The 27,961-nt window shown below is 43.7% G+C and overlaps 1 protein-coding gene across 2 annotated transcripts; it reads right to left on the bottom strand.

The window, feature by feature from the left end:
• Positions 1–5: 5 nt before the first annotated feature.
• Positions 6–27,887, bottom strand: Cryz (crystallin zeta). 2 transcript variants are annotated; one of them, XM_028754327.1, is made up of 10 exons: positions 27,781–27,887; positions 21,311–21,344; positions 20,331–20,451; positions 15,560–15,712; positions 11,386–11,549; positions 9,115–9,166; positions 4,503–4,652; positions 1,537–1,647; positions 1,349–1,444; positions 6–1,018 (listed from the first exon to the last, which is right to left on the bottom strand). In XM_028754327.1, the coding sequence occupies exons 3-10, from the start codon at positions 20,436–20,438 to the stop codon at positions 857–859; spliced, it is 996 nt and encodes a 331-aa protein (XP_028610160.1). In that variant the 5' UTR covers positions 20,439–20,451; positions 21,311–21,344; positions 27,781–27,887; the 3' UTR covers positions 6–856. The 2 variants fall into 2 exon arrangements, with proteins under 2 accessions (XP_028610160.1, XP_028610161.1); XM_028754328.1 differs by lacking the exon at positions 27,781–27,887 and adding an exon at positions 27,112–27,299.
• Positions 27,888–27,961: the final 74 nt, after the last annotated feature.

Below are 27,961 nucleotides of genomic sequence, written 5' to 3'. Positions count from 1 at the left end.
CGGGCTTCACTGTTCTACAGAATTTATTCCAGGTTAAGATATCATGAGAACCAAAGCAGACAGTTCTTAATGTGTTAAATTTGTGAACTTACAATTTTAAGTAAAACTATGAGACTCATGTCACACATATAGAAAACTATAAACGACCATGAAGCATGTAATGGGTGACCTACTGAATACCACAGACCCAGGATAAGGCTGCTGACCTCCCAGAGTACGGGTGGCTGGTGACCGGCATGCAGTAAGCATTCTGATACCTCAGAAATGTTAGGAAAACTGACTGGTAGGTTTTCCGGGTGTTGCTCATTTTCGCCCTTCCCAGAGGCTTACAGACTGAGATGACATTAGTTTTAAAAGGATGTTTTTCAGCCCAGAAAATCTTCAAGGCCAAGACAGGCATGACTGAGGGGACAGGTGACTCCCTAAAGAAGAGCAGGCTTGGAAGCCCAGGGCAATCGGTAAAGGACTATTTTGAATTTGTACATTTTATTCAAAGGTATGAAATGAATCAGATAAGAAGGTCTGAGATGAAGCTGTGTGCGGTACTGCATGACTTATCCCAGCACTTAGAAGCCGAGGCAGAAAGATCACTCTCTGTGAGTTCAAGGCCAGCATGAACTACAGAGAAAGATCCTGTCTCAAGAACAAAACAAAAACATCCAACCAAACAAAGAAAACAAAGAAGAAGGAACAAGAGAGTTTTTCGATGCGTGCAAAGACCCCACTGGGCAACCCGCTCTAGTCACTCCACGGTGTCTACTCCCTAAAGCCGTGTTTTTAATACGTGAGCCTCAATCAAATGAACCCTGATTGATGACAGGGCAGCAGAGACTTGGGGACGAAGGTGACACAGGCCTCATAAGAGGAGAATCATTTTCCCGGTCTTCCCACTGCCATGGATGATATCTTCATGGGCCTGGGCCGCCTTCTCCAGAGGATACTCAGAACCTATCACAGGTTTCACCCAATCTTTTTCCATCCCTTCCTGGAGGATGCCTGCAAATTGCTGAAATTCCTCCTAGATGAAAGGAATTTAAAAAAAAAAAAAAGGTGTGTGTTTGTAGTTATTTGTGTCTTGGCCATGGACCACATGACCAGAAAGGTCCCCTTGCAAATATGAAGACTTGACAGTTTTCCCGGATCCACACTGTGATTATCTGTCATCTGCATATGCCCGGACAGTGTTAGTATAGGAAATACCGTTTTGAAATAGCTATGACTAGTGCTCCCTCTCCATACCGCTGCCTCAGGAACCACCTATCCAGTCAGGTGACCAAGCTTACCATCGACTTCTCAGTCTCATAGTCAATCTGCGGACTAGCCCAATCAGAACCACCCTCTTCCTTACCTTGGTGGTTGAAAAGAGGGAGACTCCAATTATACTTGTCTCTTTGGCCATGGTGTCCCTTGGGTTTATCTCAATGGAACCTCTACAGCCAACAATCTATCATGGAAACAGCAGGTGCACAGTTGGAGGTGGCTATGAACTGGGGTTGGACCACTGGGCAAATTCAAGGTTCGAGGCATCCTACTTACGATGACCCGTCCTCCGCAGGACAGAAGCTTCAGATCATTGCTCAGGTTCTCATTCGCCAGCATCTCAATGATCACATCAACCCCCTTGTTCTTGTCACCACCAACAGACGTCTGCGTGATAAAAGAATGGACTAAAAAACCAACGGTGCATGTTTTAAAATAATCTAATTACAAAGCAACAAATCACATTCTCTGCAGTGCGAACTCAGAAACACTGGATTTGCTACCGTAATCAAGTCAGATTTGTATGGATGTGTGTGTGGTGTGTGTGTGTGTGTGTGTGTTAATATGAGTGGTTATCTGTGGATATCTGTGGTGCATGGGTGGGTAGCTGTGTGAGTTGGGGGCTGTAGGTGTGTATTTGTGGGTGGGTATTGTGTATTTCTGCTTGTGTGCATATTAAGTCATGTTCTAGGTGGTTTATCATTTGCTTGAGATACTAATTTTTTCTGTCTGCACTGTTGGGTGTTGGTTCTCTACATTTTAAACTGGTTCTTGAAGATCCAGCAATGTTATAATTGTTTTATATGAGATTTATATTACATTCTAAGTAATGAGTACTTAAACCAGGCATTGTAGTAGATGTACAACGGATGCAGGGCACTTAGGAATCAGGATGGAAATCCTACACGCACAGCTCTTATGTAAAGGTAAGTCCTGGGTCAGCAGAGGTAAGCCGTGAGTTACAGAAGGAAAGAGTTAAGTTCACCTGCCTACGCTGGTCAAAGAAAGCTCCTCAGAGGAAATGACCTGAAGGATGAAAAGGAATCCCTTAGACCTAATAAGGAAGGAGAAGAAAAATGACACACAAGGGCCTTTGGGGAATGCTTCCTCACACTGTGGCATTGTGGGAGAGGCGGGGGATGTTTCCTCTCACCACAGCACTTCGGGAGAGGAAAATGCAAACTGTTATAGACTGCAGCCCATGCGGAACAGCATGTTAGGTAAAGAATCCCATGTTTGGGTTTTGGTTTGGTTTTATTTCTCAGGTGTTCATTAATTCAGTGTTTTAGGTACTAGAAGCTCAATAACAGACAGGAAAGTTAGAATTCCTCTTTGGACAGAGTTCCATTTCAGTTATTTCTTGATACAAATATTTAAAGGGGCAGATATCTCTGGAAATAGAGAAGACAGAGTGACTCTGAGCTCAGTAACACTCATCAGGGCAGGGAAAACAGAGGCTTAAGTGACAGAAGACTGGGTCTTGAGAGATGCTTGCCAGGGGTGAAAATGGCAGAGTAAAGGGGGTGACTTAGGGCAGCAGGAAGAGGCTGATTTAAAGGGGCATACAGGGGCATACATGATAAACAGGCTCATGGAGAGACAGCTCAGTATAAAGTGCCTGCTCACAGGCTTCTCCAGATCCAGCACCACAGAGGAAGCTGGAATCCCAGAGCTGGGGGCAGAGATGCATAGATCCTGGTCTCGATGGCCAGGCAGTCTCCAGGGAAGGGTGAGCTCCAGGTTCACTGAGAGGTCTTGTCTCAGGGTATAAGGTGGAGAGCGACAAAGGAGGACACAAAGGTGAACCTCTGTCCTCCACACATCCATCCACAGGTGCACAAGTATATACATGCACATATATATACATACATGCACACATACTTGGACACACACTCACACACACAATTTGAAACAGACATAGACAATGATATAAGGGTTTCTGTCAGGGCAATGGCTAGTGACACAGAGATGGAACTCAGGTCACAGAGCCAACAACGGGCATACAGACACACAGACGATGTGTAATTATGTGAAGAGAGAGGTTAATAGTAAAGCCAGTGTGCAGCAAGACAGCCAGCTTCAACAAGATCCAATCAAGATCTCATGCTCCTGAGGAGGAGGGCAGACACAGAGCAGCCTGGACACGAGGTCACTCCACTCACCAGAGACACAGCCTCTGTGAATGTCAGATTACACACCGGCAGAACTGTACCGGGAGAGTGGACAAGGTGTTTCTAGAAGTTAGGCAATAAAGGAATGAGAGGGGAGAGGGGAGTGGAGAGGCCTGGAGGAGAGGCCTGAGAGCAAGAACAAGCAAAGCCAGTGGAGAAGTGAAGGAGTCACCCTCATGGCCTAAAGTCAGATGCTGAAGAAACAAGCAGCAACTTCACCCAGTAACCAGTCTTCTCCAGCTCAGACATGCCTGAGAATGGCATCAGGAGTGAGCACTGGGTGCCAGCTTCCCTGTGCATGGCACAGATCAGAGCCCTGACTGGTGTTTTTTCAGCAAGGTGGTATGGTAGAAACTCATCCATCCACACATTCTTCCTCCTTGGATAATGACCTCTATAAACACTCCGTGCCTGTGAAATTCTCATTGTCCTATCTCCAGAAGGTACATTTGAGGATGAGCAGGGGAGTGAGTGTTGATTTAATTATCAGCAATATATCAATAGGGACTTCAGGATTGAGCTGAGCGTTGGATAGAAGTCAGTGGCTGAGCACTTGACAAAACAGATAAGATCCTGTGTGAACTGTATGACATGCAACATTAACTGAATGCTTTCACTGTGGTAGGTGGGATAGTGATAGTCCCTCCCCAAGGACCCCATTAGCAAGCAGCATCTTTCCCGGATAGGCACATCCGGTTTCTGGGAACCTCGGCTACAGTGGGGATTTCACATCCTTGACAGCTGCACTATGAGCATCTTGTAGCTGCAAGCTTTACTCACAGTGTGATCTTTCAACTGACTTTTGAAGGGCTTCATCTCATTTAATACGCAAGTGCATTACAAGCATGGCAGCAAAGTCTGGAGAAATAGATGCCTGTCACTTTAAATAAATTAAAACATGTATAGGGATGAGAGTGCATATAGATTTGAAGACAGAAACAATGTTATTTATTAAGCAAAATCATACTAATTCATTAAGAGGGTAGTTATTAAAATGACTTATTTTTAAAGCCAAGTGAGTCTCCCAGAAGCAATCAATGTCTGACCTTCTTAAACTGAAGAAAAGTTTACCTTGATTTTATCAATATAGTTGGCTTCTTTGTGATTAAACACTTCGTGGGCTCCGTTTTGCAGAACAAGCTTTTTTCCTTCCTCAGAACCAGCTGTGCCCAAAACCTTTAAGCCATGGGCTCTGGCAATCTGGCATGTAGCTAATCCAACCTGAAGAACAGAACAGAACCCTGACATCACGGATTCTCCACGGTCCCTGGAAGCCTCCTGTGCCTACAGGGAACTGCAGATCTCGCTAGTGCGGTGGTTCTCAACCTGTGGGTCATGGTCCCTTTGGAGATGAGAAAAACCCTTGTACAAGAGCCACCTAGGACCATCAAGAAACATATACATTTACATTACAACTCATAACAGTGGCAAAACTACAATTATAAAGTAACAGTGAAAATGATGTTACAGTTGGGGGTTATCACAGCATGAGGAACTGCATTAAAGGGTCGCTGTGTTAGGAATGTTGAGGACAGCTGGTCTAGTGTGGAACCATTCCTGAAGGAAAGAGGCATTTCCCCAGTGCTGTGCACAGCATACTTCACAGTGCCGGCAGAGGTCTCTGTCACTGCCTGTGTTCTGCTGATGAGGAACTGTAAGCTCTGAGATACAGCAGCCTCGAGCGGAGCAGGACTAAACCAGACTGCAGCCCATAACCATTAACCACTGCAGTAGAACACTTGCCAATACAAGCTGTGCGCAGGACATACAGTCTTTAAAGATTGCCTTCACGCTCCTTCCTGGCTTCATTTAATCAATTAAGTAACACATTCTTTATAATAAGCATAAGGTCTCTATTGTGTAAATTAGAAATATAGGTTCTGCCCATGGACTCAATGTAAAAAAAAATACATTCTAAAGAGAAAAGATGGTAATAAATATGGGTTAACAAGTGAGTGAGGTCAACAGAAAGTACTGGGGCAAAATAAGAAAGCCACCCTGGGTTAGAGATGTGGAGAGGGGCTGTCTAGGCCATCAGGAAAGGTGACTTGGATGAAATGAGGAGGGGTGGGATCGAGGTGACCCCTGTCCTGAGTGTGCTGCTGGTAAAGAACAGGGATGGCTAAATGAGTAGAGTGGGAACATGCTAGGGGTGTTCAAAAGGCAGAAAGAGGGACGGTGTGGCTCAGGGACCAAGCTTATGACCCGATGGAGACTGACGGCCAAGGTTCAAGGCAACGGAAAGGCCCTGGACCACACTGAGAGCCATGGCAGTCTGGAGGGCATAAGCATTCGAGGAGTGGCAGCCGCTTTCTGGAACTTGGCCGCATACTGACAGGCAAAGACCCCACTAGACACTGACAAACACACAGCCAGGAAGCCAGGGATAGTGTGAAACGACCCTGCGGGTGACTGCTGGCCCAGAGCAGCATGGAGCTACTGACTGCGACCGTTTACCCTCCTTATTCATAGGAAACAAAACCCTTCCCAACAGTGATTTGTATTAAGGTTTTTATATCCCAAATTTTATTCAGAGTCAAACTTAGAAAAGCACTTACTGCTTGAAAAGAAAATAAATAAATACTCAGTCACTTCTTTTTCTTTTGAGAGACTCCTTATGTAGCACAGGCTGGCCTGAATGCATGGTGATCTTCTGCCTTAGCCCCTGCAAATGCTTGGATTCCAACCATGTTATTTCCTGTTACAGACCTGGACTTCAAACGCAGACCAGGATTTCTTCAACGCTTTCTACTCGAGACCACTGTTTGCTTGGATTTTGTATGACATTAGGTATTATGGGCACATGAAGCATACATACGAACCAGCGATCTCAGAGTCTGACCCACTATTCTGACTTTATGAGCATCAAGGGTAATGGCACTTCATATAAATAGGTAATACTTATTAAATTATATAGATATTAAAGTGGCGGACATGTTTAGGCCTGCTTCAGGAAATTGCTGAAAATTCTATCCTACTCCTTAGCCAAAATTTTGCATATTATTTTTCAATGAGATTCAAGGTAGCAATTCACTAGCAGCTTTTAAAATCAAGATGTGTGTGTGTGTGTGTGTGTGTGTGTGTGTGTGTGTGTGTATGCTGGCGTATGTGCCCAGTCCACATGTAGAGGCTAGAGGTCAACTCTGAGTGTGCTCCCTCCCATATCAGACCATCGTATTAAAGCCGAACATTCTAACCCAACACAATTCATGCAGAGCATTAACCGATGCACACTGACAGGATTGGTAGGCCAGGCTGCTTTCCACCATGCCGGAAGTCAGCAACCATCTGGCAGAGGCAGAAAACCAAGTCCTGCAAATTGTCCTCTGATCAACACAAGCTTGCACAGACACACAAATGTGAAAAGCTCAATTTGAAAAGTAAAGAAGCTATGATCTGGAAGGTGACCAGAATTGGGGGAGACAGGAAAAAAATAATTATAATGGAAACAGAGAAACTCGCTGGAACATGAGCAGCACTGAGGACTGAAGGTCCACACAGTGGATGAGGCCCTGCAGGCTTTTGATAATCTAACCCGAGTTAGTGCGCAGGACCCTCTCTAATGAAGGACGCAGCCGGTCCATCAAGAGGAACACTGTACCATGGGGTCACTGCAATTGACTCCAATGACTTAACCTTTCTATTAAAACTATGACTCTAATAAAATCACATTTTAAGGCACCGACTGAATGCAAACATATCACCTAATGCTCTCCTTTGAGCAGTCTCTCAGTTTTCTAAAGGGCTCTAGCTACTATTTTCTTGCCAACAATTAGACTCACAATATTTTTTCAACAGATTATGTGGCATTTTCTGCCCATTACTTTTCTCCAATTTATTTCAAACATTAAAATGAGACTCTCCCACCAATATACTGGGACAGAGACAGTGTTCACAAATCCACGTAATTTTAAACCCACAACATAATCCAGCAGGAATGTGGATGAAATGAGGACAAAAGGTACAAACAGAAGCCAGGCAAAATCCCGTGTTCTGTCTCCCTCTGATAGGGCAGGAGGATCAGAGGCGCTTCACACACAGGCCGCCAGCCTGTCCCAGCCAGCCAGGATTTAGCAGACTCAGTCAGCTCCAAAAACCAACAGTTTGGATTTTACCTTTTAAAAAAGCAAACCAATCCCTCTGAAGTGGCAGGGCTTTCTACAGGAGTGTAAAGGGATTTCCTCTAAACCCTCTCTCTCCACTTTACGAACATCTCTTTTCTACAGAGCACAAGGCTCTTAGACAACCATAGCAATTTAAATAAACACATGTGTGTATCAAACCTTCGGTTATTAAGTTAAATTTAACTCACCCAAAACCAGCCTTTGGAGATGGTTAACAATGGGTTTAGCTGTCTTTTCAAGCCCTGCAGAGACAACCTTGGGCTTTTTTGGTAAATAGTCTGATGTGTGAAATCCCTACAGATTGATCTCTGAGTCATTGAGGAAGCCAGATAAGAAATAAGAAAGTTCACCCCCATAGAGACACAGAGTACCCTGAGTTTCTGAGTTACCTGGTCACTTTCAGAGGCAGAGCCATACTGTCAGGATGCCACCGTCATTACGTGGGGCATTCTGGGCAATAAGTTACTCCTTTCCATGTCCTCCTCAGAACACCAAGTACTGAGGGTTGACCAGCTCCCTGGGGGTGAGCCATCACTCCACAGTCCCTTGATTTTAAAAATGGGAAATCTTGCCTCCAGCATTTCCAATATCTCTCTGTGCTGGCTTAGTAAATTCCAAATGAACAGCTCTGGCTTCTCCATGCTCCTTGGAGACAAACCAGCAGTGAGGTTCTTGAGGATTCTGACAATGCTATGCTTGGGAATTACTTAGAGGGTTTAGGTGCTGAGTTCTCAGTCCTTTCCCCAAATAAACATTAACATGTCCAGCCTTGGGTTGTGATGTTGAGGACACAGCTGTATACTGTGCACCCTTTGATTGCCATCAAAGTGTGTGCCTGTTGGTGGCACAACAGGGAGCCCAGACAGGAGGGAAGCTGACCACTTACTGGCTGAGAAATTTAATGAGCCTTATTTTGCTAAGAGAGTATAGAATAACCATGGTTAATGTTGAGAACAGCTTAAAATGCCACATAATTCTAAGAACTGTGCCATGTGAAGTCAGAGGCTTGTCAGTCTTGGTGCATTCCTCACACAGGTGGAAAACCTACCACATTAATTGTTTTATGAGGCCTACTGAATTTATTAAGCAAGATGTTATGGCATCAACCATGAATTCTACTCAGCAGCCTACATCTGATGAAGCTTCACGGCATTAAGGGGGTCGAGGGGTGCAGATCTTAAAAATGACTTCATCCTGAACAATGTCGGAAGCCCAGCAAGGTCAAATGACAAGCTTCTGAGGCCTTGCCCCAGGGAGGAGCACCTGTCAGCTGACAGCTGCTGGGGAGGAGGAGAACCCTGGACTCTGCAGACGGTTTCTCATCAGGGTCCCACTGATTTTGGTCACAGTGTGTTATTTTAAAATAAGAGGAGGACACGGAGTTGTGAGGGGCATATTGGGAGATCAGATCAGACACACTGAGTGCATGGATCAAGTCCTTGGAGAATTAAGTTTTAAAATTGAAAACTTTAAAAAGGTGCAGAGTTTTCAAGAACTATCACATGAGACCCACAACTTCATGCCTGCTTGAATGCAAACTTGAAAGTATAGATACTCACTCCTCCGCTGGCCCCATGAACCAGAACGCTTTCCCCAGCTCGAGCACGGGCACTGCAGGAAAAAAGCAGAGGCGTCATCAAGCTCCCGGTCAGAGGAACCAGAGCAGCTGTTCCCATCATCTGTGAGGAATCTCTACCCTTGCTTCAGTTAACGCTCAAAGAGATGCTGAATCCTAACATGGAGTCAAGTGTCCTCTCACCCCAAGATGCGAATGACGGTGGCCACGGCCGCAGTGAACACAAACCGTCCATGCAGTACCCACCTGGATACTGTCATTGGTCTGTCACCTGCCTGTGGCCATGTTGGGTGCAGGGATCACACTACAATGCTTAGGCTGCAGTCTTTGTGTGTTGGTGGGGCTTCTGAACCACGGCTGGAGACCCTCATTGTCATGTGTCCCCAGAGTGTTCTCAGGCAAGTTTGCTGCAGATCAGTCATTATCCTGTGGTCCAGGGTTGCCCAGGTAACAGCAGGTGGGCTGCTTCTGACCAGTTCTAATAGCCTTTCCACACCTCTAAAAGTCAACTCTGAGTGGTCCCCAATGAGGCCGTGCAGTCACCAAGGCCCCCCGGCTACACCCAAAATGCCCAGGCTGGTCTCCTGTGCTACACTACTACCTTCCTTTAGACCCTGGATGCTCGGAACAGACACCATGTCATACTGGGGAGCACTTCACTATGCAAACACATGAACCTTCCTCTCTAGGTACATTATGATCCCGCTCATTCCAAGGATATGGAGGATAGCTCCTTTTGGAGGGAATCTGTTCACTCTGGAATGAGACTACAATAGCCCCAAGTCCCTGCTCATGGCTTCCCAATAGCTTTGTCAACATCCTGTCTCCTACCTACATATGTTTCCATAATTACATCTTTATTCTTCTGGGTCTCATGGCTGGGCTTCCTTGTAAACTCTGAAGCCCGTCCTTGCCTGGGACTGGAGTCCTTTCCACCCTTTATCTGTGTTTGGATATTCACTATCTCAGTTCATCATTAAACGCTATGTAGGGTCTATTTGTATCCCTCTACCCTTCCACTGCATCTTCTCTCTGTCTGTCTGAGCCTTCAAAACAACAATAACAACAACAAAAAGTAAATAAAAACCTCCTCTAATACTGTGGTGGTCTGAATGAGAATGGCCCACACCAGCTCATGTATTTGAATTCTTGGTCTCCACTTGGTGGGATTGTCTAGGATTAGGAGGTGTGGCTTTGGTGAAGAAGTGTCACTGAGGGTGGGTTTGGTAATTTTAAAAAAAAATCCATATCTCTCTCTCTCCATCTCCTTCCCTCCCTTCTCCACCCCCCCACCCCCCCCACCCCCGGCCTCATGGCTGTGGTTCAGATACAAGCTCTCAGATACTGCTCCAGCACCATGCCTGACAGCCTGCTAACATGCTTCCACAATAATGATCATAGTTTGCCTGCTGAAACTGTAAGGCCCTGATATATATGATATATTCTCTTTCTTTTATAAGTTGCCTTGGTCATGGGGTCATATCACAGCAATAGAAAAGTAAGACTATGGTGGCTTGAATAAGAATGTCCCCCTCCTAGCCAGGTGGTAGTGCACACCTTTAATCCCAGAACTCAGGAGGCAGAGGCAGGCTGAGCTCTGGGTTTGAGGCCAGCCTGGTCTACAGAGTGAGTCCCAGGACAGTCAAGACTACACAGAGAAACCCTATCCCAAACAAATAATAACAAAAGGATGCTCCCCCAGCCCCCAGACTATGTTTGAATGCTCAGTGACCAGGGAGAGGCACTATTTGACAGGATTACAGGATGAGGAGGTGTGGCCTCAGTGGAGTGAGTGTGACCTTGTTGGAGGAAGTGTCACTGGGGTCCAGGCCAGGCCTAGGCTCCTCGTCTCTGCTGTGGATGAGGATGCCAGTCTCAGTGACTTCTTCAGCATCATGCCTGCCATGTTCTCTGCTAAGATGATAATGGACTAAGCCCCCAAAACTGTAAGCAAGCCCCCAGTTAAATGCTTTCCCTTATAAGAGTTGCCATAGTCATGGTGTCTCTTCACAGCAGTAACACAGTGACTAAGACAAAGATACATATTTTCCTCAGAGTGTTTTATCTCCTTCCAGACTCCCATTTTTTGAGAAAATGATCTTCACTCAAGGGACTAATTTCCTGTTTCTTCTCAAATGATCATACTTCTGTCCTCTCTGTGACTGGCATGACCCCGAAATGCTTAGTTACAAATGGCTAGCAGCAAGCAGTCACAGTCCAGGCATAGAGGCGTGAACTCGAGGTGCCATCTCACCTGTGGAACAGAGCTCGGCAGGCTGTGAAGTACGGGATCCCCAGGGCAGCCCCCTGCCTGAAGTCCAGCGTCTTGGGCAGCGGGTAGATAGTGTGATCCGCTGCAAGAGCAAATTCTGCGTAGCCACCAGAGAGTGTGCTGTAGCAGAACACCCTGTCGCCTTTCTGAAAAAGATATCAACAAATACTGCAGCAGAGATTCCAACTGTGACAAGATGGCTGGGACCTGTCACAATGCCAGCTTACAGTGAGACACAATCCTTCCAAGATGGCTGGGACCTTCACAGTCCAGCTTACAGTGAGACAAAATAATTTCCATGTGGATGTCTCCAGCTCAGTGTCTCACAAACATAGCTGAAACACTGAATCTCTATACACGTTTTCTAAGAGAGAACTTAAGAAAAGAAGCACTAAAGGAGACAAGGAGAACAGAAGACACCCCTGAAATGCATGAGGACACTGGGAGTGCTACAGCAGTTCAGCTGAGCACTTACTGAGCTGGATGCTGTATTCTTCCTCATAAGCATCACAGTGACCCAGGGAAAGTGTGTGCTCATCCTCCAATTAGGCAACACATTGAAATAGTAGAAAGAGCCAAGCAGATCACATTACCCCTCATAGCGAGACACAAGGCACCCTGGTAATGGCCACCTGCTGCACCCTAGCCATGGAAATGCTGGCCATCTGAACACCTGGCCTACGTCTTTAGAAGAAGACACATAAGAAAGGAGATATACCACGGAGTAGACAAAACACTGAGCAATGACGGCTTCATCCTCAAACAGGCGCTATGATAAATAAGTACATACAAAAGCTAACGGCACCATGCTGCAGGATGATGAGGCAAGTCTGTGGAAGGAAACTGAGAGCCAAAAGCAAGCATCACCATTGGACAGTGTTGTCTGCAAATGGCCAAGGAAGGCTAAGTTAAGACGAATCCCAGTTCTATGGCTTGAGAATCAGCCTGATTGATTTCAGTGTAATTCAAACATTGAGAATTCACCAGAAGGAAAACGTAATTTTTGGAGTTCTGTGGGGATACCATCAATAGCAATGCACTGCCCCAGATCTCAAGCACACGTACCTCTAGGAGGGGGAAAGGAAGGCATTCAACTGGAAAGCAAGTAAACACGTAAGAAAAAAGGTGAGAAATGGAGACGTGACTCTATGCTGAGGACATTAAAGAAGCCACATGGGGACACGGGTGGTCGAGGCAGGGCCTGAAGGACAAGGTCTGAAGAACAGAACTGGAATTAGTAAACAGTGAAGGAAGCCGGGTGGCAAAGGAGGCAGCCAGGAGCAAACGCTAAGCCAGGCCAAGCGTCTCCTGCTCACGTAAGCCACAGCTCTCATCTCAAAGGGAACAGGGTTTATTCTGGAACCACAGCCCAGGTGCAGGGTCTAAGTCAGCTCAAGTGCTGTATCCCAAGTGTTAGCAGTTTCATGAAGTAAAAGAACGATAGAAGGCACAAATCAAGGCACTTTCCAAATGCATCCTGGGAACATCACGGTAGGCGGTTACAGCAAAGCAGGGAATTCGATGTCCTAGGCTTCAAACGGTGTTGGATGGTGATCTTAGCATTAGGGTTGGTGGGAACGTGCAGTCTATGTGTGCAGCCCCAAAGGACTTATGTAATTGCCACAAAGATGGATGTTAGGTCAAACAAAGAAGTGAGCGATGGATGGCTGTTAGCAGGGCCTGAAGACAGACCAAGATAATTTAGCTCGGGAGCTGCAAATGTTAACATGGGATGGGGGTTATTGTCTGAGAACTTCAGTGCATACTCCAAATAGTCGGCAGGTATCTTACATGCAGCACACAGCAACTGCCAGAAATAACATGGAAAGAAATCAAACAGGAGTCCAGAGGCCCCAGAAGCTACATTTATGCTTCAGTGCCATCCTGCCAAGTAGCAGAAACAGCACAGACACAGCCCTGAGAGAGCAGGGTGTGCACAGAGCAATTGAGCACTGAAGAAAACAGCAGCGGAGAAGGAGAGGGAGACAAGAGCGTAACGAGCCGCAACAGTCCCACCTCACAGTGTGAGAACCTCATCAACGCCAAAGCCCACAAGCAACAGATGTGGGAGTTGGACGAAGCTTTCTAGAGTTAGGACCCCAGGAGCAGGAGAGAAGGTAGCATATGTCTATAGACTCCAGGTCACAGGGTAGCTTCAATAGGTGAGACAACCTGAACTAAGCCACAGGCAGTGGCCACAGGAAAAGGAGAGGAAGACTGGTGACAGACTGAGAAGAGCCTCAAACAGCAGGTGTCACCAAGAGGAACTCAGTGGGCACAGATGACCTCAGCTTTTGATAGACTGAGGAAGGGCCTCCTTGGATGTAAATATAAGTTTTGTTCACCTGAGGTAATTTCCGGCTGCTAACCTAGGCTTAGTCCTGGAAGCATCTACCCCCAGTAAAATCTTATCTAGGGCTAGAATGTTTTTACCCTCTAAGACTTATTGCTGAATAAGTTTACCCTTTCTAGTTCTTTCTGGTTCTGGCTGGCTCCTCAACTCAGCTATTCAAATACCCCTCCCTGCTGACTGATTTAAACAGGCTTCTTTCAGCTTCTGACTGAATTACTCTGTTTGATCTCATACTAACTTTGACAATGTGTTCTAATCTTCTGGCTCCTTCTCATTCTCTGGTTTGTTCTGTCTTCACCTGGGTCTATCTTGTTTTCTGTCTCTAAAACTTGTCTCTATACAACTCACTCTCTCTCTCTCTCTTTCTCTCTCTCTCTCTCTTTCTCTCTCTCTCCCCCCCCTTCTCTCTGTGGGGGTTGGGGAGGGAGTGAGGGCGCAGTTGGCACTACTTTCTCTTTAGTGACCTTTTTTGATCTCTTGGATCTCATTAGAGTTGGGCATTTCCTATTCTGTCAAATCTTTCTCATTCATCACTCTGTCTGCCACTCAATTAGACATCATTTTCAAACATGGGTGCTTCCTTCTACAAAATAACTTCATTGTTTGGGATTAAAGGTATGTATTTAGGCTCTATCTGTATCCCAGCCAGAGGGATTAAAGGTGTGTGTGTGTGCTAAGGGCATGTCTGTATTCTAGCCAGAGTGACCTTGTTGCTGGATTAAAATCCCTCTATACTGAGGGGTGACCAGCAGGACACAGCCCTGTCTAGGAAGGGAACAGCGAGATGCACAAGTCTATTAGGCACTCAAGAAGTCGTTACTGTAGCATAGGAACTGGACTGATGTGAGTGCATTGCAGACAGTACCAGGTCTTAGTTGAATACTCTAAGCTACAGACACTGGATAAGAGAAAGGAACTAGAGGTAGCCTGTGGCTGTGGATTACTATGAAATTCAGTAGAACAAATACAGAAAGCAGGGGTCTGAGTGGGATTGGGGACTTTAGGCAACAGGATTGGGAGGGCATCCAAAGAGCAAAGATAAAAACAATGAATGCCCGGAGGAAGGACATCAGGACATATGGCGCAGCGCAGCAGAAACCGAAGTAAATGTTGGATTTTGGTTTTGTTTTTGTTTAAGAAAAAGTTAAGTGACTGAGAATGTCAAACGCCATCATGAAGTTAAGAAAGATAATAACTCAAAAAGGTTCCGTTCACTCTGGGAGTCTAGAGACTATCGGTGGCATTGGCACAAAAGCTCTAGAGATGCTACTGGGGCAGACGGCAGTGTTAAGACAGAGAGGCAAAAAGCTGTAGGAGTCCACCCCTTCCTGCACAGGAGCACGTTAAGTTTCTCTAAGTCAGCCCAGCTTGGTAAATATAGTGCCAAGGTTGAGCAGGTTAAGAAATCAAGAGGAAAGAGGGTAGATATAAACATGCTACAAAAGTACTTCCCACGTCAGGCATGGCTTCTGACAGAACTGGAGGGATAGCCATGATCACAGTCCTGATCTCAACTTCACAACTGCACAGTGTCTTGGCATATGCACATGTTTTATCACCCTCCAAAAGAGCTACTCTTTCCTTTATTTTGTGAAAGGAAATGAAAACATTCTGTCTGTACAGGAAAAAAGCTGGCCATCTGTCATCTCCCTGTTTGTTTCCTTCACTCACACGTTTCTATTAGACTTACTAGTCCCCCAAGTTGCAGGAAATGTGCATTGAGTCTCTCTCAAAGCCTTTAAAGCTATAACTAAATTTCAGAAGAATGCTTAGGCAAAATAGAAATAATTAAGAATGGAATACCTTGAAAGCAGACACATTGTCTCCAACAGATTCTACAATCCCAGCCACATCGGAGCCCGGAGTGTAGGGTAAGGAAGGTTTTCGACTGTAAGTCCCAGAGCGAATGTATGTCTCCACTGGGTTGACACCGCAGGCGTGGACTTTGATTAGGACCTGTATTGACAACACCTGTCAGTTTGTACAGAGCACTGAGGCATTGGCTTACAATAGTGCTGTGTGGAAAACAATGGAGCTGGAGAAAAAACTGAGACAACAAAGCAAGACCAAGCCAGCCCCTGCCTCCAGCAAGCCTGTATTCTAAGTCTGCAGTAGGAAGTAAGGTAGACTAGCTTGCACGCTATATTCAAACTTCCAGGAAACAATACAATACACAATACACGTAAAGAGGTGTGTTTCAGAGACCTCCAGTTGCCCATCAGCCCACTTCCTCTTCTGAGATATGTAGGAGGATCGTTATTTCCTGATGTGCTGGATAGTTTTTATGTCAACTTAGCATGCACTATAGTCACCTGAAAGCAAGGAACTTAGAAATTGCTTCAGGCTGCAGTAAAGCAGGGTGGCCCAGCCCATTGTGGGTGGTGCCATCCCTGGGCAGGTGGACCTGGGTTCTATAAGAAAGCAGGTTGAGCAAGCCAGGAAGAGCAAGCCAGTCAGCAGCACTCCTCCATGGCTTCTGCATCAGCTCCTGCCTCCTGGTTCCTGAACTACATGAGTTCCTGTCCTAACTGCTATAAATGATGAACCCTGAGTGAAATAAACATTTTCCTCCCTGCCAAAGACCAACCAGCTCCCTGAGTTCTGGTACTCTCTTGAAGGTAGCCAAGGGGGGTGGGGGGAAGACCATCAGCAGGGACAAGACTAAGTCTTGCAAGAGATTAAGATTGCTTTCTATAATAACATTCACCTATCTTGACTTCCGGTTACTCTGAGGCCAGAAGCTTCAGGCCTCTGGGCCTATTGATACTTGTTGCTAACAGCAGGGCATTAAGTAAAGAGTTCCCACAGGTCCTTGTCAGCTAGAAAAGCTGCTCTCAGGAAGAAAAAAAAGGGACACTTTTTAAAAAGATTCTAATCTTTATTTCTAAGGGAAAGTAAAAGGAGGAAAAACTGATCGGACTTTATGCTCTCCTAATGTCTAAGTTACTCTGGTCTGCTCTGCTTTCTTCCTCCTGATCTTGCTCTGTGGCAGGATTTTCCCTATCCAATTAATTTAAGTGTTAGCGCAGCAGGAGGCCTCTGATTGGACAGGGAACAGGGAGGCGGAGCTAAGAGTTACAGAGATGGGATGGAGAGGACAGGTAAAGAAAGAAGCAAGATGGAGGACGAACAGGATGATTCAGATTCAGCGTGGCTTTCAATAGCCACAGGTAAATATAATATTATATAGGAATAGACTAAGGGAGGTAACTTGTCTAATCTAGGTGGGCAGCCTGTACCATTATCAATTGGCACTGAATTGACTGTGGGCATCTTGTGTATTTAGAATTATTGATATATAAATCTGACTGGTCAATTATAAGCTTCTAGAGTTTTGTTTTACGGGGTTACTGGAATGTGGGACCGCAGACCACAGAGGGGTTATGGCTGAGAAGGTATGGGCAGCACTGAGACAAGCAAACTGGAGCTGGGAAGACCACGACTGGTCAGTCACCTGGAGCCTAGCTTAGAGACAGAAACGCGGCACCACCACCACCACCAGGGCAGACTGTAGCTAGGTGGAGCACTGGAACTGGTACCCCTTTTTTAATATTTTCTGCAACATTGATCTCCTTCTGCTCTCAATGTAATAGGTCCTAGTATTTTATACCTTTTCTAGAACAGATTATATGGTTTTTCCAAATATCTTTTTTTTTACAAAAGTTCACTAAAAGTTCAAACATAAATTCAAATCATAAACTGAATAAGAAGTTTACAAGGGCGTTTACATGTGTTTCCATTAAGACTAGTTATCTAGCTAGACATTCATTGTCTGTCACGAGCTCCACAGCTTCACTGAGAGTCTAAAACTGTAACTTTTGTGTCTAAGTTAACACTGAAGTTTTGTATAGACCAACGCAGTCAAAATTCTATGTCCTGTTCTTGCAACTACAATAAATCATTAGGTCTCTAATATGACCTTTGGTTAATTGTTTTAAAGCCTCTTGGAATGTATTCTAAGTTGTAAATGCCTATTTTTTTTTTAATCTCAGAAGCAATTAATTCATGACTCATGAAGACTTGCAGTCATCTCATTGCAGCTTTAATGTCAGAGAGGACTTAATAGCAGTCGTATTATAAAGGGCTTAATGATTACTAGTATAATTTTAGGAATTCTTATAGAATCATCACTAGGAATTAAGAAATCATCTATGTGTCTGTATAGCATGACTACTGTGTAGATCAATCTTCATTGATCTGCAAAAATCTGATTTATTATATTATAAATATATTAATAAATTGTATTCATTTAATTTAATAATGACAGGAACTGGATATGAATAACAAGTTGCTTTTGCTTAGGATGTTTCATCACGGCGATAGAAACTCTAAATTGGTACCATGTAGTAGCTACTTATGTGACAGGCTTGATCCTGCTGGGTTTTGGTGGAAGGTGAAAGACATTGTTACAGTTTTGACTAGCTTTGATTGATTGTGACTATACCTTCTGGAATAAGGAAGCATTTAACTTATTTTCAAGAGCCCATAGTTAAAAGACTTTGAAACAAAAAGCATCTTCAACAATGGTGCTGGACTAACTGGCAGTCTGCTTGTAGAAGAATGCAAATTGACCCATATTTATCAAATTGTACAAAGCTCAAGTCCAAGTACTCAAGTCCAAGGACTGTGGTCCTGCATACAGCCTCTTTACTAGTGTCTGGGAAGGTTACTTGGGCAGGCAAAACGGGAGGCCCTCAGCTCAACATTCTGTCTGCTGCTGGGGTGTGAGAACTCTGATGGGCAGAGGAAATGCAGAAAGCTAGACTGCATTTACTCTACCCTAAGCCAACACCTTATACCCTGGAGGGGGGGGCGGTACTAAGCTTATGGGAAATGGCAATGCACCACTAGGTGGGTGGGAGAATGCAGCCTTGGGTGGGGGTCTCAGCCCAAGCGAGAAATGAACTCAAGAAGCTAGACTCCAAAAAACCAAATAACCCAATTTAAACATGGGATACAGAGCTAAACAATTGAGGAATCTCTGATGGCCAAGAAGCACTTAAAATGTTGGTCATCCTTAGTCATCCAGGAAATGCAAATCAATATGACCATGAAATTCAACCTTACACCGGTCAGAATCGCTAAGATCAAAAACTCAAGTGACAGCAGATGCTGGAGAGAATGTGGAGAAAGAACACTTTTCCATTGCTGCTGGGTTGAAAACTGGTACAACCACTCTGGAAATCAATCTGGTGGTTTCTCAGAAAACTGGAAAATGATCTACCTGAAGACCTAGCTATAGCCCTCTTGGGCATATATACCCAGAAGATGCTCCACTTTTTTTAAGATTTAAAAGTTTTTAAGTTTTACATAGTCTTTGGATTTTATTTTATTTTATTTTTTTATTTTTTTTTGGTGTTTCGAGACAGGGTTTCTCTGTATAGCCCTGGCTGTCCTGGAACTCACTCTATAGATCAGGCAGGCCTCGAACTCAGAAATCCTTCTCCCTCTGCCTCCCAAGTGCTGGAATTAAAGGCATGCACCACCACCACCCAGCTGGATTTTTAAATAGACTGAATTTTAAAGTGTTTGAACTTTTAAAGACTGTAGGACTTTTCAAGTTTCTAGAATATTTTATAATGTGATGTTGACATTAATATGTGATCTTGGGGATGAACAAGAAAGGATGTGGCTTAACAGTGATGTGTTTGCGTGTCAAGCTGACAATGGGTAAATTACAATGGCTAATTCTATATCAACTTGACACAAGCTATAGTCATCTGAGGGGGAAGGACCTCAATTGAGAAAATGCACAAACAAGACAGGACTATAGGCAGGCCTTAATTAGTGATTGATGTGTGAGGACCCAGCCCACTGTGGGCCATGCCACCCCTAGACTGGTGGTCCTAGATGCTATAAGAAAGCAGGCTGAGCAGGGAGTGAGGAGCAAGCCAGTAAGTAGAACTCCTCCAAGACCTCTGCATCAGCTCCTGCCTTCAGGTTCCTGTTCCTTTTGAGAATGGGAGGTGGGCAGGGCTATTTTTAGGTAAAAGAAATATGTACAAAGATAGAATGAGAGTCTCTTGGGGAAACCGGATAAATTAAGATTGTTAAAATCTCTGAGAGGGTGATAAGAAATGAGCCTGGAAAGATGAGCTATGAATAAAATGAAGAAAAAAAATTCTCCTAAGGCTGGCGAAGGATATTAGGCTGGGGGGGGGTATGGAATGAGTCTTAATAAGTGTATACAACTTGAGTCCAAAGGATATTGATAAAAGCCACTAGAGACAATTAAATTCCACAGCTGAATTCCCTTAAGAGTAATCTGACAAAACATTAGTGCAGAGGGAAAATTACTTTCCCACCGTGTAAAAAAATAAAAACCAAGGAGGTTCTTGAGAGCAGAACTTTCTCAGAATTCCCAAGATACCAGTAAAATATTGCTATTATACCACAGAGCTCATTTTCTGCATCAGAAACTTTGTAGCCAGAAGTTATTCAAGTGTCTACTTCAGGAAGTATCACATGCGTTACTTTGTCAGGGTTCACACAGACAGGTGAACACTGCCCTGTTTCAGTATCTGTAGCTCACTGTGCACCTGCTCTGGTCAGCCATTGCAATAATTGTATCCACCTGATGGCTCTGTGGGACAGGAACTACCACGTCCTGGAGCTTCAGCACCTCTGGTCCACCAAATTCAAACACTCGAATAGCCCTCATCAACTTCTGTCCAGTTGCCATGGCAATCTAGAGGCTAAGACAAATTAATATATTATCATATTGCATCTAGGCTACCACTGTTTTTTTTTCTCTTCCCCACAAAGAAAACAGATCAAATAATTTTTCAAATAACAATTTAAGCCAGGAGCTTCCCACTGATCTCATTTCATTCGTGAGGACCTTTCATCTTAAAAACCCTTCAGCTACAAAGCAAAATACTCTGTAGGACTTCCTGTGGGGATTCACTGCCTTCAACAAGGGAGTCAAACATGCAAATAAAAACATCTGGACCAACACAGGACACGACATCTGATGTTTCCTTTGCTATAAGCTTGGGTTGCGGTGCCTTAGAAATGTCCCGAACTTAGATTTAGGGATCTTTAGTCAGATTATGAAGTGTTGCAAACATAATAGAGAAATACGGAACAAATGCATTTATACCTAGATTTAACAAGTTAATCTTTTAATAACCTAAAGCGTTATGGACATAATTGAAGCCCATTGCCTCGTCCTCCAGACTACCTCTGGGCATCACTTTCAAGAATCGGTAAGTACCATAAGTCCGATGTTAGTAATTCGGTGAGCGTGTTTATATGCATTTGGGAGCAACTTGTGCAGTTATTTTGTTCATGTACTAACTTTACTTAGGTTGGATTGTACTCAACTGTGGTATTTCCTTTTTCCACTTAGCACTAAGGTTTTTAAATCTATCGGGTTATGGACACAGACTTCCTGCAGGGTTTTTTTTACATTTGTTTATATGTGTATGGTTCTGTGAAAGGAGGTATTGACACAAGCCAAGGCACAGGCGTGGAGGGCAGAGAACAACCAGGAGCTATGTGGGTCCCAGGGACCAAACTGAAGTGGCTAGGTTTGGTGGCAAGTGCCTTTACCTGTTGAACTGTCTCACAGTCCCTCTGTAGTTCGCTGTAACAAAAGGAGAAAGAAAATTGAAAGTTAAGAATTGGTGTACCCATTTATACATAACAATGGCCCAGCTAACTTTTCTGTCATCCTATTATAAGGAAGATAAAAGTTAGTTAAAAATAAACTCTAAGAAAAGCAAAGCTAATTAGCAAATGAAATTATGTAACTGGAAACACCTTACTGATAGATGTGATGAACTGGTTTCAGCTGTATGTCCATAATTTTAACTATGGCCTATCATAATGTCTTTAATTAAATCAAATCAAATAGTTAGAATCTGCTGCTACCTAGGAGGTGTTTGAGACATAAAACTCAAAACCGGAGAAAAAACAGTTTTCTATCTAGTCCAGAAAACGAATCAGGGAAAACACTGATGCCAAGCAGGCACTGGTTGTGCCATTCACTCAACATGCACTTTCTCAATATTAAATGTGAATGCTGCCAAACTCTCTCCCAGGAGAGATGTAAGCAAATACCCCCACATCCTAATGTGGTCTCAGCAACAAACCAAAATACAACTCCCCAGGGTCTGGCTCTGATGAGGTTATAAGCCTTACAGAACATGGGTGATGGGTTATTTACAGGGGATGCAGATGACTCCAAACCAACCACACCACTGGCAAGTCTCACCCAAGATGGACTAGAACATCCCCATGGCTGGATAGATGGAAACCCTCTTCAGGTAACCCTCTACCTTCTAAATACCCTAGCACCTTCCAGAACAAAGAGGCCAAGTGCAGTTAGGGCAGAGTTGCCCACAGTCGGGCCAAGGTACAGGAGGGAGAGTAGCTGGAATATCAAGTAAAGTGCAAGGACCCCATCCTTCTATGAGAGAACATCAGTAGTCAACAATCGTGATCTCTAGGGTGTCAGGGTCTATTGTATGTAGGTCATCATGGCTTTCTGCTACAGGCCGCAGCTCAGAGATTAGCACTTTTCAATAGTAAATCACTATGCTAAACCCAGAAAATGTAAGGACTGCTATGAACTGTACACACACACACACACACACACACACACACACACACCCCATATTTAACTCCTCTTTTCATTATTTTTCTCCTTTCATTGCTGTGCTATAGCTAGCACCTAGGCCCCGAAGCATGCTAAGCATCTACAACCAGGTTCTGACTTTGGCTTTTCTGAGACAGGTCTGGCTATGTATGTGGATCAAGTTGGTCTGGAACACGCCATGAAGCCGACGGTGGCTTCCAATTCAAAATCACGCAGCCTCTGCATCTTGATGCTGTGATTACAGGCAAGCCCCGCCTCACTCTTTTTTCCACTTTCCGCTTCTCTTTGCTGCCTCCTCATCTATTTCCCATACGTATCTGTCTTTCCAGCAGACATCGTTATTAGCCTCAAAAGATTGCCGTAATAATAAAATCAATATTGTTCTAAAGCAGGGTCTGTATCTTGTTGCTAACTCATTTATTTTGTTTATATTTTGAAGGGGGGGCAGAAAAAGAGAAAGGGAGAGAGGGGAAGAAGGCTGACAGTCTCTTCATTCTGCCCTGGGTCTAGATCAGTACTACGCCCTCCCCCAATACATACACACACACACACACACACACACACACACACACTTTATCCTGCAAAGAGGCAGCCTGTCCATGGCAGGGCCACTCTTTGCTTCTCTTAACCTCATTCCCCACTGAGCCTTTGCATTCTGATGGCTCCAGCCAGCACACATTACCTCTGAACTCAACCACAGGATCATCATCTGCTACCTAACACTGGTGCTGTATCAAAGGGAAGCTGCAGGGGGCCAGCCCCAGCCTTTTGGGGTCTGGAGCAGAGGTGGAAGACAGAGCTGGACAAAAGCCAAAAGCCAGTTGTTCAATGGCCTCATAAACTCTCTAACTGGACTGAGGGCTAGAAGCTGACGGCTTCTGGAAACTTTACACTCTCTTGATTATTCTGAGGCTGAAAACCACTGGCTTCTGCCAGGAGCCATCTAGGAGAAGCTAAAAACTAGCAGGCGATCTTCCTGAGATGGCTCTCCCATGCACTGTAAATCTTTAACAGATTTGCTCCTTTAGGCAAGGCCAAGATTAGACTTGAGGAAAGATTCCTGTTATTAATATGCTTTTCCTGTTACTATTAAACATATATAATAATCACTAGGTATTAGCCTATCTTTGTAGCAGATTTCTGCAGATCAGTGAAGATGTACTGTCTTGTAGTGATGCTATATAGACAAGTAGATGATTCCTTAATTCTTAATGATGATTCTATAAGAATTCTTAAAATTATAGTAGTAATTATTAAGATCTTTTATAATAGGACTGCCATTAAGTCCTTTCTGATATCGAAACTGCAATGAGAAGTTTGCCAGTCTTCAAGTTAATTGCTTCTGAGATAGCAAGCAGGCATCTACAATTTAGAGCACATTCCAAGAGGTTGTAAAACAATTAATCAAAGGTCATAAAGAGGGAAATAATAATTTAGTATATACGCTAGAACATAAGATAAAGTATTGACTGGGCTTATCCATACAAAACTTCAATGATAACTTAGTTATGGTCTTTAACTCTCCATGAACCTGTATAGCTAGCTCAGATAATGAATGTTTAGCCAGATAATTACTCTTAATGGATATGTATGTAAACATTCTCTGTTGTAAACTTCTTGTTCAATTTATGATTTGAGTTTATGTTTGAACTTTTAGTGAGCTTTTATTTATTTTTTTAAAAAGGATGCTTGGATAAACCATGTGATCAATTCTCCTAAAACAAAAGACTAGGAAAGGTTACACTGTATTGAGAGCAAGGCCACTGTTACATCAGAGCAGGAGGAAAGAGCAAGATTAGGAGAAGAACTTTTTTAGAGAAAACTTTTTTTGGAAAACGTTTTAGAGATCAAGAGAAGAACTTTTTAGAGGGACCTTAGAAATACAGGCTAAAATCACTTTTCAAAGTGTCTCTTTTTCTTCTTCTGACCTCAACTAGCAGGCTGGGAGTTACCACAGCAGTTCCTGCAGAGATAGAGCAAAGGCTACTTTATCTAATCCTTTGCTGTTTTACTATGAGGTGCTAAAGGCCAGAGACTCATAGTTTTCTGGCCTCAGAAGAACTCAGACAGGCAGGTAGGTCAGCTTACCATAAGAATGTGACTTAGACTTAAGACAGGTAAACATTTTATTATAATAAAGGCAACCCTAAACATCTTGCAAGACCACATCTTGCCCCCATAGACACTCTTCCCCCTCAGCTACTTTCAAGAGAGAATCAGAAAGAACTGCCACTAGAGCTGTCGCCCAGCAGGCTTCTTTTCTCTTTAACTCTCTGTGCTTAAATAAGCACTGGGGAAATTTAACCCCTTTGTGCTTAAATAAGTGCTTGGAAACTTAACTCTTTGTTACTGTTCTGTACTTAAACAAAAGCTAAAAAACTTAACTCTTTTTAATATCCTGTGCTTTAGTAAGCACTGAGAACTTAAGTCCCTGACTCTGTTTCTGGTGGATTAACATACACTCTTCAGCAGCAGGAATTAAGTAAAAGGATTTATTGTTAGTGTTCCTTTCTCTGGAGAGTAGGCCAGCAGCCCCTTGCTGGCTAGGCAAGAGGCTCAGAGCTCCTTAACTGTTTTCGAGCCAGAGAGAAGTCCCTCACACAGACAACACACACACCACACCACACCGGGAAATGTCTGTGCTGCAGCACCTTTCTTTATTCCTGTCAGCCTCTTTATACTTTTAGACAAAAAGTTCTCAATGTAAAAAAGAATTACCTCACAGATAAAATGCTACATAAAAGGGGAGTTACAGAAAGGTATCAGTAGCAAGTTCAATGCAGTGCATCATACTGCAAGCTCATTATAAGTTCAAAGCAACAGTTTTTACATGGTCTTGCCTTACCATAGTGTACATCTGTGGCTTCATCCTTGGACCTGAATATTTTTCCTTAAACACAAATTGGTTCCAAGACTATTTTCTCTTCTTAGTGCAACTATGAAAGTTCATTGTGTTTCTTATTATGCAGCCTTTACCTGCTATTTTGAGGAATGGGCACATTCTTTTCATGATTCTAACTTTATTACATCTTTCTAGCAAAACAATTAAAACCATCTTAAAACTTTCTCACTAAAGTGATTTGAATCAAATCAGGAATTCTATGAAACCATTAATTCATGAGAGTTCATTTTTATGTTGATCAGTAGGAAATATGCTCAATAGGGTGGGGTGGTGCCCAGGAATCCTAAAATTATATATGACAGGAAAGGCATATCAGCTACAAGAAGCAATCCAGAGATGAAGTCTCTTGAAATCTTGCCTCTCAGAGTTCACCCATCATAAGCCTCCAGGAAGGTCACCTGCTAGCCTTAACCTTTCCTAGATGGCTCCTATCAGGAATCACAGGAATAAAATAGCACAATATACTAATAGCAATTATGAAAACCCTTGGTCTTCAAAATACCCAGCTTTTCCTAAAAAGCACAGTTTTTAATTATCTTTATAATAGGCAAAAATGAATAGTTGCTGAAACAGTTACCTTATACAGAACTAAAACGCCAAATTTCCTTTTATGAATCAGAAGACATTAGAAGAGGTTTAGAAACCCTGGCCGGTCAGAGGTCACAGCAGGGCTAGAACCCAAGTTCATTGCCTGAAATGTTTGCTGATACTGTTTTTCTTAACTTATAATCTTGCAACTTCACTTTTTGAAATGTTGGCATAGATTGTCCTTTATTTCCCTGAAATGAATTCTGGAATGTATGAGAAATTGGGTATAAAAAGTCACCAAGCTACAGGCTGGGGCACTTATTATCTAATTAAAGCATCATTTTGGGTATTCTTCAAATGCCTATAAATTGGGAAATAGATTAGAAACACAAAAGATATGATTCTACAGGGGAAACTAATGATGGTACAGGGAAAGCTAATCTACCATGATGGTATAAGGTGTCTAGCATAGGCTACCTATGGGAATTGCCTGCAACAGAGGAAGCTTTGTCATTACTCATGGTCTCACACTGGACAAGGAGGAGCTTTCTGCCACTTTGGCGCATCTTACACTGTAGTCCAGGCTAACCCAGAACTCAGCTCATAGACCAGGTTGGTCTGAAGCTCTGGGTGACTTTCCTGCCTCAACCTTCCTACTGCACACACCATCATGCCTGGTTTCTTTCGTTTGTTAACTATGCTATGGTTTAAACTGGCATTTCTATTTATCAAATACATATGTTGTGAAAATTGTTTATAGTACCTTATTTTTTATTTTACTTTTTATTTCCAGGACATACACAATTAAAATTTTCTCCTCTAGGCTCTGCTTGAATTGATTCATAGGTTTAAATGAAAGTTAAAGGGATAGGGGAAATGTTAGAAGTATATCTTAACATAGAGTTAATGGGTCAACTCTCAAACTCAGAGTAAAGACATTACTAATCAAGTGCAGAGGGCCATGTTGGGCTAGCAGCAGGGAACACTTCTTGCTAAGGACTTGATTTGGATTTCCAGCACCAAAATGGTGTCTCAGGCTTGAGACCTACTCTAACTCCAGTTCCAGGAGATCCAATACTCTCTTCTGTCCTCTGAGTACATATGGTGCAGATATGCAGGCAAAACACCTATACACATAAATTAGATTTTAAAAAAAGAACAAAATAGAATTAATTTCTGGAGATAGTTTTAAATGAAGGTTAAAAATGAGACCCAATAGTTATAAAACGCACTGCCACTGTTCCAGAATGGCTCATGGAAGTACGTGGCTTATTATTAACTCAGAAACACAAAATAAATGATGAAAATTAAAGTGTCCAGTACCAGTCTTCTGGCTATATGATGTTGTCACAGTCTTGCTTTCATGGAGATCACCCTGTACCCCTGCAACATTTCATGGATAGGGCAGGCCCCGCTCCAGTGTAAGAGAATGCGGCTACAGGCTGCATTCCCTAGGGCAGGGGCCAGCAGGGAGTTATGGTGGCTTCTGGGGCTCGAGGTGGACAAGCAGTCCAAACAGTGGCCTTTGCACTTTCAATCATTAACAGGTCTTTTCTGGTCACCGGACTGAGGCAGGAACTGTAGGAATTGTAAATGCGCAAGATGTAGTTAACAAAGTATTAGGGTTTTTTTTACTCTGTCCCTCTGTGTTGTCTCTGACCCTCTCTAGGCCTCTCTTTTCTTTTAAAGACTACTGTAGGTGGGTAAACTAAATCTAAAGAAAGGAATAACAACGTCCACTGTATATACCTTGGAGGTCAGAACACAGAGCTTGTGTACCTGCACCTGGGGAGTTGTGAACCCAGAGATGGGGCGCAAGTGTCTCGGTGGAGGCAGGAATCAGCGAGCAGTTATCCCAACCGGAACCACCCAGCCCCCTGCTCTGCATAGCTCCAGTGCTGATCTCCTGGAGCCTAGAACTAGAAAGAAAAAAAAAAAAAGGCCTCCCGGCAGACAAGACTAGCAGCTTGCTTGTGGTCCTGGGTGACTTACCCTCCTCTAGAGTAGGAATCAAAACCTCCTAAGCTCCAGAAGTTCTGTGGGAAAACAGATGGGCTGGTTTTTCCTAACTTTGCAAGGCTCCACCTCACGGGTTACGCCTCTACGGTCTTGCGACGCACGCCTCACTCCTGGTTGCGCAAATGGGGAAGTTTGGTCCTCTCCGGCCACCGTG

The sequence above is a fragment of the Grammomys surdaster genome, unplaced genomic scaffold, assembly GCF_004785775.1.
Source record: "Grammomys surdaster isolate TR1022 unplaced genomic scaffold, NIH_TR_1.0 125996, whole genome shotgun sequence".
NCBI classification, from domain to species: domain Eukaryota; kingdom Metazoa; phylum Chordata; class Mammalia; order Rodentia; family Muridae; genus Grammomys; species Grammomys surdaster.
Note: the sequence above shows the minus strand (reverse complement) of the source record. Positions and strands in the feature narration are given on the sequence as shown.

Coding starts and splice junctions, on each gene's coding strand:
- Cryz (XM_028754327.1), bottom strand. CDS start 20,438: ATGGCAACTGGACAGAAGTTGATGAGGGCTATTCGAGTGTTTGAATTT. Junction 15,713..20,330: donor CTGTCCCACAGAGCCATCAG/GTGGATACAATT, acceptor TTGTCAATACAG/GTCCTAATCAAAGTCCACGC. Junction 1,648..4,502: donor ACTATATTGATAAAATCAAG/GTAAACTTTTCT, acceptor TTTATCACGCAG/ACGTCTGTTGGTGGTGACAA.